Raw genomic sequence first — 17480 nt, forward strand, 5'->3', positions numbered from 1 at the left:
CAGGAGACTTTCAGAGTGGGGGCTTGGGGTCAATGCACTCCTGCCTACAGAGAAGCAGAGACTGCACCAGCATTTGCAACAAAGAAGAGAATGTCTCTGAGAACACCTTTGGTTCCTTTTAAAATGCACTTATCAGAGAATGCAACAATCGGCATGTTTATAACACACATACACACACACACACACAGTTCGGCAGATGGCCCAGGAATTGACTGAACCAATTAAATCTGAATGCTAAAAGAGTGTCTGCAGCCAAGGCAGAGAATGAACAATCTGGAGAAACATATTTATAGGAGGGGAAAGGGGAAAAAAAAACCTGGCAAGAATCCCCATACACGTCTGTGTGCAGTTAACCTCTGCTGTTAACACTGAAGGAAATGCCACCCAGTAAATGGAGGAGAGCTATAAAAATAAAACAACATCTGTATAAATTTTGCTAACACTAGCCTCCTATGACCTGTGTATTCAAAAGATGTCCATCGCCAGAAAGTAGAAGGGACGGGTGCACAGTCTTGGTCTTTCTGGGAATTTTAGTCTGAGCAAGGTGGTCACATTTAGCATATGTGCCACATCCTAAGAGGAAGCCAAATAAATACTACGCTCCCTCTAGAGCTGGTCTGCGGGCCTTGTATAGGTGAAACACATCCAGAGACAAATACACACAAACACACATGTACATATGCATATATTTTTTCCTGTTTACTTCAGATGGAGACCTGGTTCCAACACTTTTCATCTTTAACAAAATGAAAAACACCAGTGACAGAAGTTAATAGGGAAAGAGTAAAGGAAGAAAGTGGAGGAGAGGGAGAGAACTAAATTTCAGGGATCTGGATTCAATTAATCCACAGGATATGTAACAACTGTATGTCTTCAAGCCGTCTCTGGAATTACATAGTACAGCTCACACGGCCTCCGTGCACCCAGCACGCTTTTCTCCCTCCCAGGCAGAGGAAATGATGTCTGGCGGCCTGGCCCAATCACATTTGTTCCACGGTGTCCCTGGTCCCTAAAACCAACCCAGCCCCCAGCATCCCCCTGCCATCTCTCAGACAGACTCCTCTGCCTGCATCCTTGTCAAACCTGACAGCACGCTGCATGCGGCCATAAAGCACTAAGTTCACACTCCATAATAACTCTGAACAATGTACTTTGTAAATCTGTCACCTTTAATGCCAGCAAAAATGGGGAGACAATAAACAGAGCTGCTGGGAAGATCATTAGCATGACGGTTTTCTGCCTCAAGGTGAAGCAAGTAAGCTACAAAGAACAGTGGGAGGAGGACCTGGGGAAGCCAGGAGTGGGACTGGACTCCTCTGAAATGTAAAGGGTCCAAATGCCCTCACCAGCATGCCCAAGAAATCAGAGGGGATATGCTGGAATCCAAGTGTCACAGCCAAGAGGCAAATGCAGCTGGAGAATATGATTACCAAACAGGAACAGCTCTTCTTTCGTCGGGGGTAAGCACGACAGTGAATCCATGAAGGGTCCAAAGATCTGCATTTCCGTCTGCCTCACTCATGACAGAGCAATCTGTCTGTCCTCCCCTATCCCTCATGCCACAGTGACCCAAAGGAATCAAACCTAACAAATCTTCCCATTCTGCTAGTAATCTCTCCTAACCCATCCATCACCCCAACTTCTGTTCTTTCAAATTCTGCTACCCAACTGACTCACCTTTCCAAGTTTGAATATAACCAAGACTGACATGGTAACAAGGACTAGAATTCAAAAGAGAACAGTATGCAACACAGTATGTCTAACATCTGAAAGAATCTGCACTGCCTCAACTATACTTTGTTCTGACAACTGCTCTGAAGATAAGTAACACACTTGTCCCCATTCGACAGATGAGCAAGGTGAGGCACCCTGGTTTGCCCGCAGCCACACAGTTATCCAGTGGGATAAAAAGCCCCAAAGCCCTGCTCAACAACTCTCTCTGAAGCTCCCAAGGTGTAAGGCAGTGAGAGTACCTGACTGATGTCAATGGGCTTATCACGGCTGCCGGTTTGTACCAGGAGTTTGTAGGCAAGGACCCCATCATCCGATCCATTTTTGTAATTGTTTGGCATGATTTTCCCGGTTTCCCAGTCACTGTCAAATGCATCCTGAAGTCCTAGAAAAGGCAAATGTGTGTAATATATTATAACTCTTAACCAGATTGATCCTGGTCCTAATGGGGTGGACTGAGGACAGAGGAGTGTTCGCCATCAACTCCAAGCATTCTGTATTCTGCTTATTCTTGATTTCACGTGATACTCGTGTTTCGTGAATGAACTTCAGGATGCTGATAATCACTGCTTCAAAAGGCAGAAGGGAGGGAATATTCATTTCTAGGAAACAAATACACATGTTTTGACCCCAAACTCCGCCCTCTTCTCCCCCAGGTCATAAGAAAGCAAGAGAAAGCTGGGTGAGGAAGACACACTAGGCTCAAACACTGTTTTGTTATACATTAGGGACTAAGCCATGGGTTCTTCAATACAACCAGAAATTCCATTCAGAGCAGGAAAAACACATTCAAACCCCCAACTTCAAACAGCAACTGAGTTGCTTCTCCAGCCCAGGGTGAGTGAACATGATTCTGTCAATTTGTTCCATCTGTTCGACTTGTGGAGCTAACACAAGCTGTGGGATCGGCTGCCAGGTTGTGTAAAGATCACAGCCAACACCTATTCACTCTCGACTGTTCTCTTTCTCTTTGCCACCCTTCCTTGAAGAGGGGGTGTGAAGGAGGGGGAGGATGGATCTTGTGTGCGCGTGTGTGCAGGGAAATACCTCACAGGGTAAATTTGGATCAGATTGAGAACAGGAAGCCACAGGCCAATACAAGGGGGCTCTGTGAGAACAGATGACAAACCGCAAGGCTGGGGAGGGGGAAGGAAAGAGCTTTGTGGGCTTGGGGGATGGGCGAGCCCACCAGCCCACCACACACAGCTGCGCTTGGCCTCTGTAATCAAAACCATCATTACAGACCTGACGGTTTGGCTACAGCTGTAAAGAGATAAGCGTGTTGGAAGAGAAAACAGGGCCCTGGTGACCCGGCCTTAGGCGCTGAGCAACTGCTGGCTCACACACAGTCTCCTCTGACACCCTCACCCCTTTCATTGCCCTGCACCCCCAAATCACCTCCCACGTAGAACGCCAGAGTCCCAGCCCCTAAGAAGCCACATCTTTTGAACAAGCTGCACACGCACAGGTTAGCCGTGATCAGTAGGAACGGAGGGAGCGTCTTCAGTCACCTCAAAGTCACCTGCCCCCCACTCCCCCCAACACACAGAACTGGTTCTGTTTTTCGTGCTCAAAATGGGGGCTGAAGTTGAGGGAAGAGGAAAGCACAGACCCTCTCTCGCGCTCTCTGTCCCTCTCTGTCTGATCTTCTCTAAACCTTTGCTGTGGGCATTGTTTTCACAGGAACAATTTGGGGATGAGGCCCGCGGGCTCCGTGGTGAAAGAAGGCCCTGTTTGGGGAGTGTGGAGCGGCTGCAACGCTGGGTGGGGAGACCACCAGGAACGGCTGTGCTTCCCTTGCACACAGACTGTTTTTCATAGCGAGGCATGCACACAACCCTCAGTATTGAACAGATGTTATTTTATTACCTAAAGCCTTTTTTTTTTTTTTGGTTTTTGAAAAAAAACAAACAGGAGAGAAAAAAACCACCTCTACCCCACAACCCCCCAGAAAAGAGGCCTGTTCTGGTTTCCTCACCGTAATAGAATTTTCATCACTTTGTGGCTTCCATGGCACTTTAACCCTTTCCTCTTGACCTGCTAATCCTGAGGAGCAGCTCAGGCTTATAGTGAGTGTGGGGCTGTCTAAGCATTTTACACTGACTACCTCTCATTTAATTCTTAAAACCTCATGAGTTTTTAAGCCTGCTAGTATTCTTTTACAGATGAGAAAACTGAGGCTTAGAATGGTGAAGTGACGTAAGGAAAGTCACACAGCAGCTAAGTGCTGGAGTTAACCTTTGAAGAGGCAGCCTCTTCCAGAGTTGGCTTGAACCACAGATGCTCTGAACTGCCCTGAATGCACTGCAGTGCCCAGGAAGCATTTGTCACAGCCTCAAGAATAAGATAGCAGAGCTAACAGGGGCATCAATGACACAAAGTGGCAATCAGGGGTCCCAAAAATCTGAGTGCAGTTGTTGGATATTTATACTCTGAAGACACCCTCGAGTGAGACAAAGAAAGAAGGATTTGATTTGGGGAGGTCACCCCCCACTGGCTATTTATTTTAGTTCAACTCATCATTGACGCTGCTGGCCCCTACTCGCCATTCACTCTACTGGGGCTTCAGGATGAATGAGAAATAATCACTGACTTCATAGAAAAGCTAAGTTCTTTCATAATTAGTATATTATTTTCTGACTAATTATCAAAAAACTCAAGTAATAAGTTTTGGCCTAAGTGCACACAAATTACAGAATCTTGACACAAAACAAGGAACAGGAATTTGCTTCTTCCCTTGGCTAACGCTTCATATTCCGACACATGCCCTGCAGCAAAGAACTGTGATGTTTCACTTATTTTACAGCAAAACATGAAATTCTGGCTAACTTTTTCACTGAAAATATTTTATACCAGAAATTATTTTCTAGTGTGAAGTTTTGAGTTAATTATCCCTATTGCCAATTTTTCTTTGATATAAGAGCTTAAAAAGAAAATGTTAATCTAAATTTTATTTGTGTAATGAAGTGTGAAATATAAACAAACACCATTTGTGCAATACGGTTTTATCACTAAGGCCACCTCATTTGCATATATGTTTAAAGGTGACATTTGAGATACCTTCTGTATTTCGATTATATATTTTTATGAGTAAACCCCTCCTCCCTTAAAAAGACCACTGGAATGTTGCTAAAGACCTATGGGATTGACATGGTTTTCTAATGGGGGTCCCATCACTTATAACTACCCAAAATGTTCTTAAGGAAAGCGGATTCAAGGACAACTACTTCCTTGGAAGAAATAAATGTTCAAAGACCAAATCAACTACACAAAAGGCCTGAAAAGCATCTAGGCAGCTGGTGGTCCCAGTATCTGGCCTTCTGTGTACAGCGCTCTGCTGGACCTTGGCAGAGTCAGAAGCAGAGATCTGGTCTGGCTGGGACCCAGATCAGGGGCCATGAATGGATCTTACTTGGTCTAGATGGGTGTTGTTCACTTAGCAATGAAAACAGGATTCAAGCACACCTTTTAAAAAGATTCTCAAGTCCAAATGTTTTAGGTCTTTAAAGGGATGAAAGCATGAGGATAATTTATAATACGCTATAAAAAGGTTAGCTTTCTGCACTGCCTGGAGACAATGCCCTGCTGCCTCCTTCCCAAGCTCCGCCTAACATGCCATACTGAGCATCCAAAGGAATGGCCAAAGACACTGGAATCAATTCCACAATAACCCTTCTTCGCTCAGATACTGGCAGTGCTCTGCAGACCTCTTTGTTATTTGTGGCAAGTTATTTGCATGTCTTTGGCCAAAGGGGGAAAAATGAAAAGCAGGGAATCTCTCAACTTTCTGGGTCCTCTTTTGATTCATTATCTGGGGGAAAAAAAAACAACAGCCTCCCATACTACTGTAAAAAATAAGACCTGTAACAAATTTAAGTTAATCTCATAAGCATGTTAAAAAATATTGTTAATGTCATGTAGTCCTCTTTGCCTTCCTGAGAAAGAGCTCAAATGTGATAATACACGCAAGAACAAAATTTTGGGAACATGAGTCAAAGCTAGAATCTGTATTGAACAATTTTCAATCGAATTTACATTGTTTACCATTTCATGCAAAATCACAGGGAAACTGGCTGCTTAATCTTTACATACAAGTGTACTGACTTAAGACCATAAAAGGCATTTAAATCTGTATTTAAACAAGCCTAATTAAGTGGGAAATTAAGACAATCATTTGGATAACTTAAGCCAAAAAATGTTGGGGCCATAATTATTTCGGTAAGAATATTTTTGCTTGAATTGTGTGTATAATTATCTTGATTCTCCACTCCACTTTGCATGTGTCAACACATAATAAATGAACAGATGTTCTTAGAATTACTGAATACATTCATATTCAGTCAACAATTAGGAGCAAATTTAGGCCCTCTTTCTCTCCAGTTTACTACTATTTCCTAGAAATGTTTCTAAGGACAAGGTAAGAAGTGAAGAAAGACATTTTAAAGCAGAATTGATTATTTATGATATACTATCAGATGCGATTGAGCATTTAAGTTTATTTCATATGCCAAGTCAAGAGATAGTCAAAATATGGAATTTTAAATTATATTCTCCAATGATGCAAACTACTGGTGTAGTAAGCTATGATCTGGCAGCGAGTCAGCCTAGAAATTCCATCAACATTTGAATTTCACTTGGTCACCAAACTAACCACTATTCAAAAAAAAAAAAAAAAAAGAGTACTAGAAGCATCCAGCTCCATATTTTATAACCTACTTTCCCATTTCCTACTGTGTACTCATAAATTCTTACAGAAGTTTCTCAATTGGCTATTTGAATTGTTTGCATTGTTTTACAGGTAAAAACCAGATTTGGGAGCTGCCCCAGAGTCTATATAAGAATTTTAAGCAATCCTTAGAACTCAATGAAACATGTCAGTGTTACATTATGATCTAACACTTGAGTAAAGTGAACAAAGAGAACCTGTGGAAATTGAACACACCAAAGACCAAACGGTGCATGTTCACAAAGGATGAGTGCCCTCCAGCAGCATCTTACCTTGGAGCCAGTCTCTGAAGTAGTGCAGCCACATTTTGGGAAGCTGTTTATTTTCTTCCAGCATGACATACTTCACATTACTGAAACTCTTATGAAGGTCATAAAGTAAGTGCTGGATATTCGGGTAATCTGCTTTCTGAGTGACTATATACATGTTGTAGAAAGAAAAGTATTTGAACTGTGCAGCAATAAAGTCATATTCTCTAGTTTCCCGAGGCACAATGTCTGTAAGATCCAGCCCATCACGCACTCGGGTGGTCCCATAAAGGCTGACCCCCAGCAGGCCCAGGAAAAGGAAGATCACCACGACCTGCAACAGAATAAGGGGCCCGAGATCAGACCCAGAGGAACATAACCGAGCCTCTCTCGACAAAGATGAGCTGTTTGGTTTATACCTCATTCTTACCATAATACTGCCTGGAAATAGCATGTAGGGGTCGTTTTTCCAGAGCAATAAAAACAGAAAATCATGGTAAATGCATTTTAAAACAAGCTCACAAAGTATAACATGTTAAAAATGCAAGGAGTTGATGCAAATTTGAAAGAAACATTTGCCACATATAGATTCATGCCTGTAGAAGATGAGCTCATTAAAATGGCCTCCAGCTCTAAATGGGCTGACTCCTTAGGAGGCCTGAAATGTATCACATCTGAAGAAGCAATCTAATGAATTTCAAAGGCGCCTGCTTTGTTATTTTTTGAAGAATAGAGTCTTCTGTTTTGGTAATTACCTTGGCTTTTGGTTTTAAGAGGAAAGGAGCATAGTGCTTCTCAGCGAAAGATGAAAGTGTCCACCTGGTGCAGGGGGGCTCCAGGCAGTGGAGGCTGGAGTCCGAGAACTGGGAGAGCAGGTCCCTTGTGGAGCTGGTGCTCTCGGGGCTCTGGCAGCTGAGTGTGTCCTGAGCCATGGTGACGGGCTGCACAGAGATCTCGGAGCGTGGCTCGGCAGTGGTGTAGTACACGTGCGTGTGGGGGTCGTACTCTGTGCGAAGCTGTACCGTGGACTGCATGGTGATCTGGGTTTCATGGGCGAAGCCGTGGCTGCTGTAGGGGGGTGGGGGGCTGTAGCGGGTGTTATCGTGAGTCTCTGTGTAGGCCTGGGGTTCAACCTGAATCACTCTGCTGACACAGGGGCTGAAAGAGGGGGAATTATATTGCAGTGGGATACTGAAACAAGGAAACAATGCCTTCATTTTTGCCAATGACTGATTCTACCCACTTTACATAGTTCTGATTTAGGAACAAAATGTTATCACTGAACTCCACAAACATCATCTGGTTTATCTATCTGGACAGAGACATAAGTAAGTCAAAGGGGGCCAAATGGATGCTTGATCCTGAATCTGGCTGACAAAAATCAAGTTACATGCTGATGAACCTTTTTAATGCAGAATTCCTTTAAAAAAAGACTCAAAAACCAAACCACCCAAAGGGTGATACTTTTTCCAGATAGTGGTTTTAAACCATTGTTCTGCCCATAGGGATACAACCCACTCCCAATGATCAGCAACACTGGTGTGTGATAAACAATGACCACTGTATCACAACCTCGGGGCTGTTGAGGATGCTCGAGGGAGGGGAGAGACCCCGTGACTCTGACGTCCTCCTGAGGAAGCACCCTCTGTCTATCATCTCCCCTGTGTCCAGCACACTGTTAACTACACCGTGACTCTGACGTCCTCCTGAGGAAGCACCCTCTGTCTATCATCTCCCCTGTGTCCAGCACACTGTTAACTACACCGTGACTCAGACGTCCTCCCGAGGAAGCACCCTCTGTCTATCATCTCCCGTGTCCAGCACACTGTTAACTACACTGTGACTCTGACGTCCCCGAGGAAGCATCCTCTGTATATCATCTCCCCTGTGTCCAGCACACTGTTAACTACACCATGACTCTGACGTCCCCCTGAGGAAGCATCCTCTGTCTATCATCTCCCGTGTCCAGCACACTGTTAACTACACCATGACTCTGACGTCCTCCTGAGGAAGCACCCTCTGTCTATCATCTCCCCTGTGTCCAGCACACTGTTAACTACACCGTGACTCTGACGTCCTCCCGAGGAAGCACCCTCTGTCTATCATCTCCCGTGTCCAGCACACTGTTAACTACACCGTGACTCTGACGTCCCCCTGAGGAAGCACCCTCTGTCTATCATCTCCCCTGTGTCTAGCACACTGTTAACTACACCGTGACTCTGACGTCCTCCCGAGGAAGCACCCTCTGTCTATCATCTCCCGTGTCCAGCACACTGTTAACTACACCGTGACTCTGACGTCCCCCTGAGGAAGCACCCTCTGTCTATCATCTCCCCTGTGTCCAGCACACTGTTAACTACACCGTGACTCTGACGTCCTCCTGAGGAAGCATCCTCTGTCTGTCATCTCCCGTGTCCAGCACACTGTTAACTACACCGTGACTCTGACGTCCCCCTGAGGAAGCATCCTCTGTATATCATCTCCCCTGTGTCCAGCACACTGTTAACTACACCGTGACTCTGACGTCCCCCTGAGGAAGCACCCTCTGTCTATCATCTCCCGTGTCCAGCACACTGTTAACTACACCGTGACTCTGACGTCCCCCTGAGGAAGCACCCTCTGTCTATCATCTCCCCTGTGTCCAGCACACTGTTAACTACACCGTGACTCTGACGTCCCCCTGAGGAAGCACCCTCTGTCTATCATCTCCCGTGTCCAGCACACTGTTAACTACACCGTGACTCTGACGTCCCCCTGAGGAAGCACCCTCTGTCTATCATCTCCCCTGTGTCCAGCACACTGTTAACTACACCGTGACTCTGACGTCCCCCTGAGGAAGCACCCTCTGTCTATCATCTCCCCTGTGTCCAGCACACTGTTAACTACACCGTGACTCTGACGTCCCCCTGAGGAAGCACCCTCTGTCTATCATCTCCCCTGTGTCCAGCACACTGTTAACTACACCGTGACTCTGACGTCCCCCTGAGGAAGCACCCTCTGTCTATCATCTCCCCTGTGTCCAGCACACTGTTAACTACACTCCCTTCCAAGTGCACAGACTAAAAAGTTCTCTAAACATTACCACTATGTTCCCAACAAATAAAGGCGACAGAAGACAGAAAATGTACCTTGTGAAACAGCAGAAAATATCCAATCTCCTGTCCTCACGTCGATACAAATCCATGCTGAGAATTGCAGGAAAAATCAGCAGAACCATAGCAAAATTGAACACCACTACTACAGCCGCCTGGGAGAAAAAAAAAAAATGTGGAGGTCACTAACACATCTCCTCCCAGTCAGAGGACTGCTTTGAAAAAATAAAGATGCTTTAAACAACATCCTTCTTTTACTTTGTTACTGAGGTATTTAAACCCAAAATAGATGCTGGAATTTCTTATCACTTTGACAGACCATTTGACTGTAATAGGAGGGACTCATCATTTTGATCCTTTCCATCTCTAATAATTCCATGAGTTCATGGGGTACAAACACAGGAACTAAACTAAACTAACATCTTCTAGCAACCTAACCAAACCAAACTGACAAAGGCAGAACAAAGAAAATACTTGTTATTTTACTTTAAGACAAAAAGAAACATTTTCCTCCTAGAATGTTCCTAAGAGTTCACGCAGCCCTGGTTTTACACTTGGAAATTTTATATATAAAGTGGATCGAGTATATCAAAATGTCACCTTTAAAACATGAAATAAAATTTCAAACACATCCCCTGAGGTTTTTAATAGGCACATTCCAAATAGCCTCTGGAGTAGCCTGGGGGTATGTGTGAGCACAGTAACATAAAAGGTCAAGGAGAGTTAAGCAGAAATTCCTGTGTGTGACTCTAGCACGCAGAATAAATAAGTACAGATTCAAAAGTCACTCCATAACCTAGAATAAACATGGGGCTCGATTCTGTAGTGCTTTGGCAAGTCTCCTGCTGACCTAGTAAAAATTATACAATTGGGCTGTTAATAGGGGAAAGTCAACAGAGGACAGTTGAAAGTCTCTCCCATTCACAAAGGCATGGAAAGAAGGAGCACGATGAAAAAATGTGAGTGGAATGCTAAGCAACCAAGAAATCATCAGAAATTTGCTTGAAAAATAAAACCTCTTACGAGGTTTTTCAAAGAACTGCTTAGTTGTAAAACCATCTCAAACTGGGTAAATGTCTCAGGGTGAGAAAAGAAAACTTGATTATAAGTGGTATGAAACACTATCAGAAAACTTCGCAAATGTCTTTGGATAGTAATTTTTGAATTTATGCTTGAGGTGAAATGCAAGCCCAAGTTTTGGAGAGATGCTTTTCAATGATTAATACTCTGTCCAGTCTAGCAACCCACTCCAGTGTTCTTGCCTGGAGAATCCCAGGGATGGCGGAGCCTGGTGGGCTGCCGTCTGTGGGGTCACACAGAGTTGGACACAACTGAAGTGACTTAGTAGCAGCAGTCTATAAAACCAAAAAATAACCAAGAGTCTCCTAAAAATGACCCAATCCCTCTCTTTTTAATCTGCCTTGAAAACTCTTCAACTCAAAATATATGAAACATGTTAACCGGCCACTGTGATAAGGTATTTTAAAGATCTGTCCAATAATATGTTACAAGCAACTCACTATTTTGACTAGAGGATTAATCTAACAGGCAAATAATTTAAAAAGTCAGGGCTCCATATTAGATATGGAAGACACAAAGATAAATAAGACAAAAGTCCCGTTCTCAAGGAAAGACACAGCTAGAAACAAATTACAGTTTAGGCTGATAAATGTAGTAATAAAAGCAGGCCAGAGTTCCAGAGTGGCTCAGAGGAGGGGGAACAAGAAGTTGGGGGTACACATGGGGGTGGGGAGGATGGTCAAGAAAGGTTTCTTGGGAGATGGAGACTACAAAAAAGGGTTTTGGGAAAACCAGGGAGGAAGGATGTGTGGAGGAAATTCAGTAGGTGGTGTCTGAGTTTAGGAGCTATGAAGCACTGCTAAGTTTAAAATTCTGTTAAGAGTTAGAGAAAGGGGCAGGAGTGATGGGAGGTCAGGTAGCTAAGTTACATAGCATCCATCTGATTCCTGCTGCAACCAGGAGGCGACATTAGCCCTGCTGTCATCCCTGTTACCTAATAAAGACCAGTGGTGCAGAGGAAGGCCACCTACCTGAGGTTCCCAGTAAATCGGACTCAGACTCAGGCTTGATGTGTCTGTGTCAGGGGACAGACAATGGTGACCGGTGGGAGAGGGGGTGGCGGGGGGGTAGCACAGGTAGGATTCCTGACCAATCAGAACAGAGGGGAGAATGGGCCTGGTTCTCAAGGGTTTTCCAGGAAACCTCAGCCTTGGGGGTTGGATCCTTTCAGCTTCTCTTTTTATTACAGTCATGCTTAGATCAGGAGTATAATACAATAAGAAACTCTGGGCATCTCATTTTGAATAGAAGTTCCTCGGGATGGGAGCAGAGACTGTGAAAAAACTTCATATACACGAACATGTATACAGGTGGCCTAGATGTTGTGGCCAGAACAGCACTGATGCTTTCTGCAGTGGATGGGGGATGTATCTGATACCAGCCCTCATCCATCCAAGAAATTTGATGGGCATCTTGCTTGGTCTCTTTGTGGTGGAAATGGAACAATGAAAGAAGAAACCCAAGGCAGTCTCCCATCTCAACTTATTGTCCAACAGCTTATTAAATATACAAGTAGGGTATTTTCTGATAAGAAAGTTGTAGAACTCCAATATCCTCTAAAGAGCACCAAAATGGTAAAAACAAACAGCAAGAATTTCTCAGTAAGAGGAGTGTCACCACTAGAGCAAAGAGCAGTTTAAGAAATTTTAGGTAAATCCGAAAAGCTGATTTTATACCAGCTTTTCAGGGGATGATTTTATACCATCAATCAATTCTCATTGCTGTGCCTAAAGGAAACGTCCCATTCCCCTGCAAAGCATCTATGGGTAGCCCCACTGAGACACTTGCAGAGCAGAGAGGAACTGGCCTGCCTAGAGGGGCCCTCATCTAAACCCTCTTACCATCTGGAACAATAAGGCATCCCGTTTCGGGAGTTTTCATTGAAGAACAAATACCATTCAGTTACCAGCAAAACCCTGGTGCACGGCATTGGTTCTCAAAGAATTATAGACAGTGCCACTGCTTTCTGGTATAGAGGTGGCATTTGGACAGATGGTAAAGACTGACAAAGAGGTTTCTTTGGGGAAAAAAATCTATTTATTTTGACAAGGTTACACAATTGAAAAAACTTGACAGGGAAAAATTCTAAATGTCGGTTTATTACTGGACAAAACTGTTTTGTATATGTCCCTTTAGACATATGCTTAACCTATAGCATCCTGAATATACAAATACAAATGAATAACCAAAGTTTCAACTTAACATGGTTACTAAAGGAAAGATAAATTATATAATGGTCAATTTCAAATGTCAATACATTTTAAAGGGAACCAAGCATAAAATGTCTGATGGCTACTGCAAAAATCATGGCATGCTTTTTTTCCTTACATTTTCCATCTTTTTTTTTTTTTTTACAGAGAATGAACCAGTATCACAGGAGGCCATTTTTTAATAAATGAAGATTCCTAGAAGCTGCAGATGCAGTTTTCTAGATACTCCAGTACCCTGGAATAGAAGTGCAAAACCAACAGCATTCAATTCATCTCAGTAAGGTGCTTACCTTAGGAGAACTTAGCGAACTGGATTTTCTAAAAGACGTAAGGAAAACTCATGTAGCTTTTCAGACCACCACACCATAGGATATCATTAAAGGAGAGTATGCCTTGATGAATCATCAGTTTGTACTGAGAGAGAACAGGAGAAAATGAGAGAGAGGGACAAGAAGAAAAGAAGGAGTGTGAGGCAGCCAGAACAGCGAGGGAAAAGGCAGGCAGAGAAGGACAGAGGCAAGAGGGAGGGCCCACTGTTAAAAGACTCTAGAGCAGTTTCTCAGGGCCAGGATCTGCTGTATACAAGAGCAGGCTATCAACGGGTGGTGCACACATGTACACCTGTGCAAAAGGCGTCCTACAACTTCAGCTGTACCAAAAAATACTAATAATTAGTGGGCATCTGTTATTTACCTTTCGTATTACTGAGCAGTTAGATGTATTTTCATTTTCCTTGAATTCTGGTCCCACTTTCAGATTTAACTTTGTTCATTTACTCACTCACTACTTCTATATTTTTTATATATTTATAATAAAAACTTAACCTTTTTCAGTATTTCTCTTTTGGGGGTTCTGGTGGTCAGAGTGATGGGTACAAAATTTTACACCAAATGTTAAACAAGTGTAGTGTCCACAGCTAGTAAGATCACTAGTTGCTTAGGCTTATATAGGTGATTAGTGAAAAAAGATTCACATTGGAAGGTTTAGAAAGAGCTGAGTGTGTTAATAAAAATATAAATATAAACCTAATCTATGATTTGTCAATTTCTTCTCCTGGTCACAATCCTTAGAACCTTTTGGTCATTAAAAGGAGCAAAGCAGCATGAATAAAGCTGGATGGATGTTAACAAAAGTTTAAAAAGTGGCAATAAAATGTTTCTTTTAAAAACCTGGCCATCTCATGAGTTACTACTGCATTGTAAGACACAGAGAGAAAGGAAAGTCACTGTTTCTTTAATCTTTCTGGGACAACAGTTGAAGCTTTGAAATTTGAATTTAATTCACAAAACCTCAATAATATCCTTGAGGAAGACCATGTCACAAACTGGTCAAGTAGCCTTCTTTATCTGCTGTGTTGACCAATTTCAGGATGTCCCATGAGTTTCAAGCAGCTGAAGAGCAATGCCCATACTATAGCTGCATCCCCAGTTGAGGGAACTCTTCATTCTTACAACTCAGCTGGCTCCTTGGCACAATATCTCAGAGGCCTCTAGGTGTGAAAGGGCCTGGTTTGGAAGGAGCAGAACAAAGAGGGACAAACTTGCATAAGAAAGGGAGAGGAATTCTGAGTTTTTTGGGGCAGCTTAAGAATGGCGTAGGGAACCAAAAGGAAAGAGAAGAGGGACCAGGAGAGACTGTGGGGTTATCCAAGGAAGGAAAGGTAGCAAACAAGGGACCAAGGAACTCCCCCAGGCAGAGACTGGCCAGTATCTCCTCACCTGCTGAAGTATCTCATGATCAGTTTTAGGTTCTTGCCTAGCCTGGGCTATACTGCAACCTCATCCCATGTCAGTGAGTCTGCTTTGTGCAGTGGCTTTGTGTTGGGGGTTGCTTTAGGGAAATCAGGGCTTTCCTGGTGGCTCAGAAGGTAAAGAATCTGCCCACAATGGAGGAGGAGACCCGGGTTCAATCCCTGGGTCAGGAAGATCTCCTGGAAGAAAGCATGGCTACTCACTCCAGTTTTCTTGCTTGGAGAATCCCATGGACAGAGGAGCTGGCGGGCTACAGTCCACAGGGTCACAAAGAGTAAAACACGTCTTAGTGACTAATACTTTCTCCACTTTCATTCAGGGAAATCAAGAGAGGGTGGCCAGCAGGGGAGGGCAGTCGAGCACAGAATTTAGAAGCAGGGGTGATTAAGAACTGGCCGCACCAGGGACCAATCCAAGGGCTCCTGTTCATCTGGAGCAGGGGTTTCTAGGCATCCCACAGAGTGGCCTGGTACCATTTTGTTTAACTCTAAAGAAAAGGGCGCATCCCTAAGGCAGTAGGTTATGAGGATGCCCAGGCCTCAGGGCTTTGGAGCTACAGGGCTTGAAAGGAAAAGAAAGAACCCTAGAACTTTGTCTCACAGGGAGTGCCAGCATCACTGTTTAAAGAAGCATCCACCCCGGAAGACAGAGCCCCAAACACTGGCCTGCTTCTTTACTTCATGGTGGTAGAACCGTAAGCACATCAGTGGAGAAAAGGAGACGTGGGAGGCTCACTGTGAGCAGTGCTCACAGACCCGGTCCCTGGAGACGCACCTGCAGGGAGAACGCCCGCAGAGCGGGAATTGGGATCAACGCGGCCATGAAGAAGGCTGTGACGTTGCTGATGGAGGTGAGGGCCACACTGGCTCCCGTGCGCTTGAGGCACTCCCCGGTCCTGTCCTGAGAAAGAGAAACCACAGTGCTGGGAGCTGCAAGGTGGGGCCTCAGACCACATGTTGTCTGAACAATTAACAATTCAAAATAAGTGGCAAAACAAGAGAACTAGTATTTTACAATGCTTATGTGAGGGGACATTTCTGCCTTTCTCTCTAACACCAACACTGAAAACCTATCTATAGGCACATGTTGTTCATGGTCATTTCTACCCAAAGCACAACGCTGCAAGATAATGATTTAAGTAAATTTTTAATATGATTAAAAAGGGGCAAGGAGAAATGAGAATAAGGTGACCAAAAAACTCAAAAAGACAAATGTGCGTACTGGAACAAGTGTCCTAAGATTCTTATAACTTACTTATTTACAGGCAGTAATGTATCTTCTGACTTGGGACTAAAATAGTTACTGGGCCAGACTGAGAAAAGGGAAAGGACAAACACTCAAGGAACACAGAGGGATTTCTGCTTTCCTCAACACTTTCTTCTTTTGTTTTTGTATTACCTCAAAAGGAATTCTTTTATTCTGTCCCGTTTCACTAAATGCATGCGCCAGAAGAAAGACATCATCCACACCAACACCAAGAGCGAGAAACGGCAAAACCTGCAGTGGAAACACAGCACAGTGACATTAGACAAATGAGGGCCAACTCTGGGAATCCTAAAGCTATTTAAAACATTGCCACCAGCACCCCTAACAGTTGCCCAATGGACAGCTTTCATGAACTCATGTGAAAAATCTACTTTTATCTGATAGTTAAATCCCCATATGTAGAAGTTGTAGCTCACAGTAGATCTTGTACATTCCTAAGTTCCATGTATAATAATTTTTTTAAGTTATAAATGAAACAGAATCTAACTCATTTAAAGCAGTGGTTCTCAGAGCGTGAGCCCTAGACCAGCACTGATAGGAGCTGGCTAGCTGCCCCCACCCTAGATGGGCTGCATTAGAAACTCTGGCGATGGGGCCCAGCAATTAGGTTGCACAAGCCCTCCAGGTGATGCTAATGCACATTCAAGATTAAGACCCACTGCTCGAATGCATGATATAAATTCTACTAATAAATGAGGCATCTCTGACTAATCAACAAGCCCATTCGGACCTGCCCACTGTCAAGTGGTCCATTGAGAGACAGCACTCTCTGAGGAATGGGGCATCCAAGCGAAAAAGGACTGGAAGACCCTTGAGGTGACACGGACACACAGGAGGCCGACTAGGCCAAGCCTGGAGAGGGGCGTTTGTCAACAACAGCGGATGGATGGCTCCTTTGGTACCTGAGTTGTTGCAGCGTTAAAGGAAATCCCGATCAGCGAGCACAGGCCCAATCCTGCAGCCACTGACAGCGCAACCAACAGGACGCCAGCCAGCCCCACGGCACCCTGGGACCTGGAGCAGTCCCAGCGCAGCATGGTTAAACAGGCATAGGCAAGCTGCGAGCAGAACAGTTGGGGCAGGGGCGGGGGAGGTGAGGGAATGACGGGGGATCGGAGGGTGGGGAGAGGGAGGGGGAGACACAAAACAAAAGCCAAACATTAGAATGTGTAGAGATTCTAATGTTTTCCCCCACCCATCACCCCAAATCAAAAGGTAGAACTTATTACATCCCAACAACAACGAAAATTTACATTACAGACATCACACGAAATGGTACAAGTCAAAGATGGGCAACCGCAAATGGTACTAAATGCTTTACATGACCACTTTTTAAACCGTTATGAAGCTGAGCTCTCACTGTCTTGGATGCACGT

General features: G+C 44.2%; 1 protein-coding gene across 6 annotated transcripts in view; it reads right to left on the reverse strand.

The window, feature by feature from the left end:
* Positions 1–17480, reverse strand: part of PTCH1 (patched 1) — a 70629-nt gene that overhangs the window by 16806 nt on the left and 36343 nt on the right. For 5 of the 6 annotated variants that reach the window (XM_027550194.1, XM_027550196.1, XM_027550198.1 and 2 more), the window contains 7 exons: positions 17007–17162; positions 16237–16335; positions 15613–15738; positions 9834–9952; positions 7461–7863; positions 6730–7039; positions 1974–2116 (listed from right to left, as the gene is read on the reverse strand). In XM_027550194.1, the coding sequence (XP_027405995.1) occupies positions 1974–2116; positions 6730–7039; positions 7461–7863; positions 9834–9952; positions 15613–15738; positions 16237–16335; positions 17007–17162 (1356 nt within the window). The remainder of the gene's footprint in view (positions 1–1973; positions 2117–6729; positions 7040–7460; positions 7864–9833; positions 9953–15612; positions 15739–16236; positions 16336–17006; positions 17163–17480) is intronic. The other variant, XM_027550195.1, reaches the window with a different exon arrangement.

This window comes from Bos indicus x Bos taurus, chromosome 8, assembly GCF_003369695.1.
Source record: "Bos indicus x Bos taurus breed Angus x Brahman F1 hybrid chromosome 8, Bos_hybrid_MaternalHap_v2.0, whole genome shotgun sequence".
Lineage (NCBI taxonomy): Eukaryota > Metazoa > Chordata > Mammalia > Artiodactyla > Bovidae > Bos > Bos indicus x Bos taurus.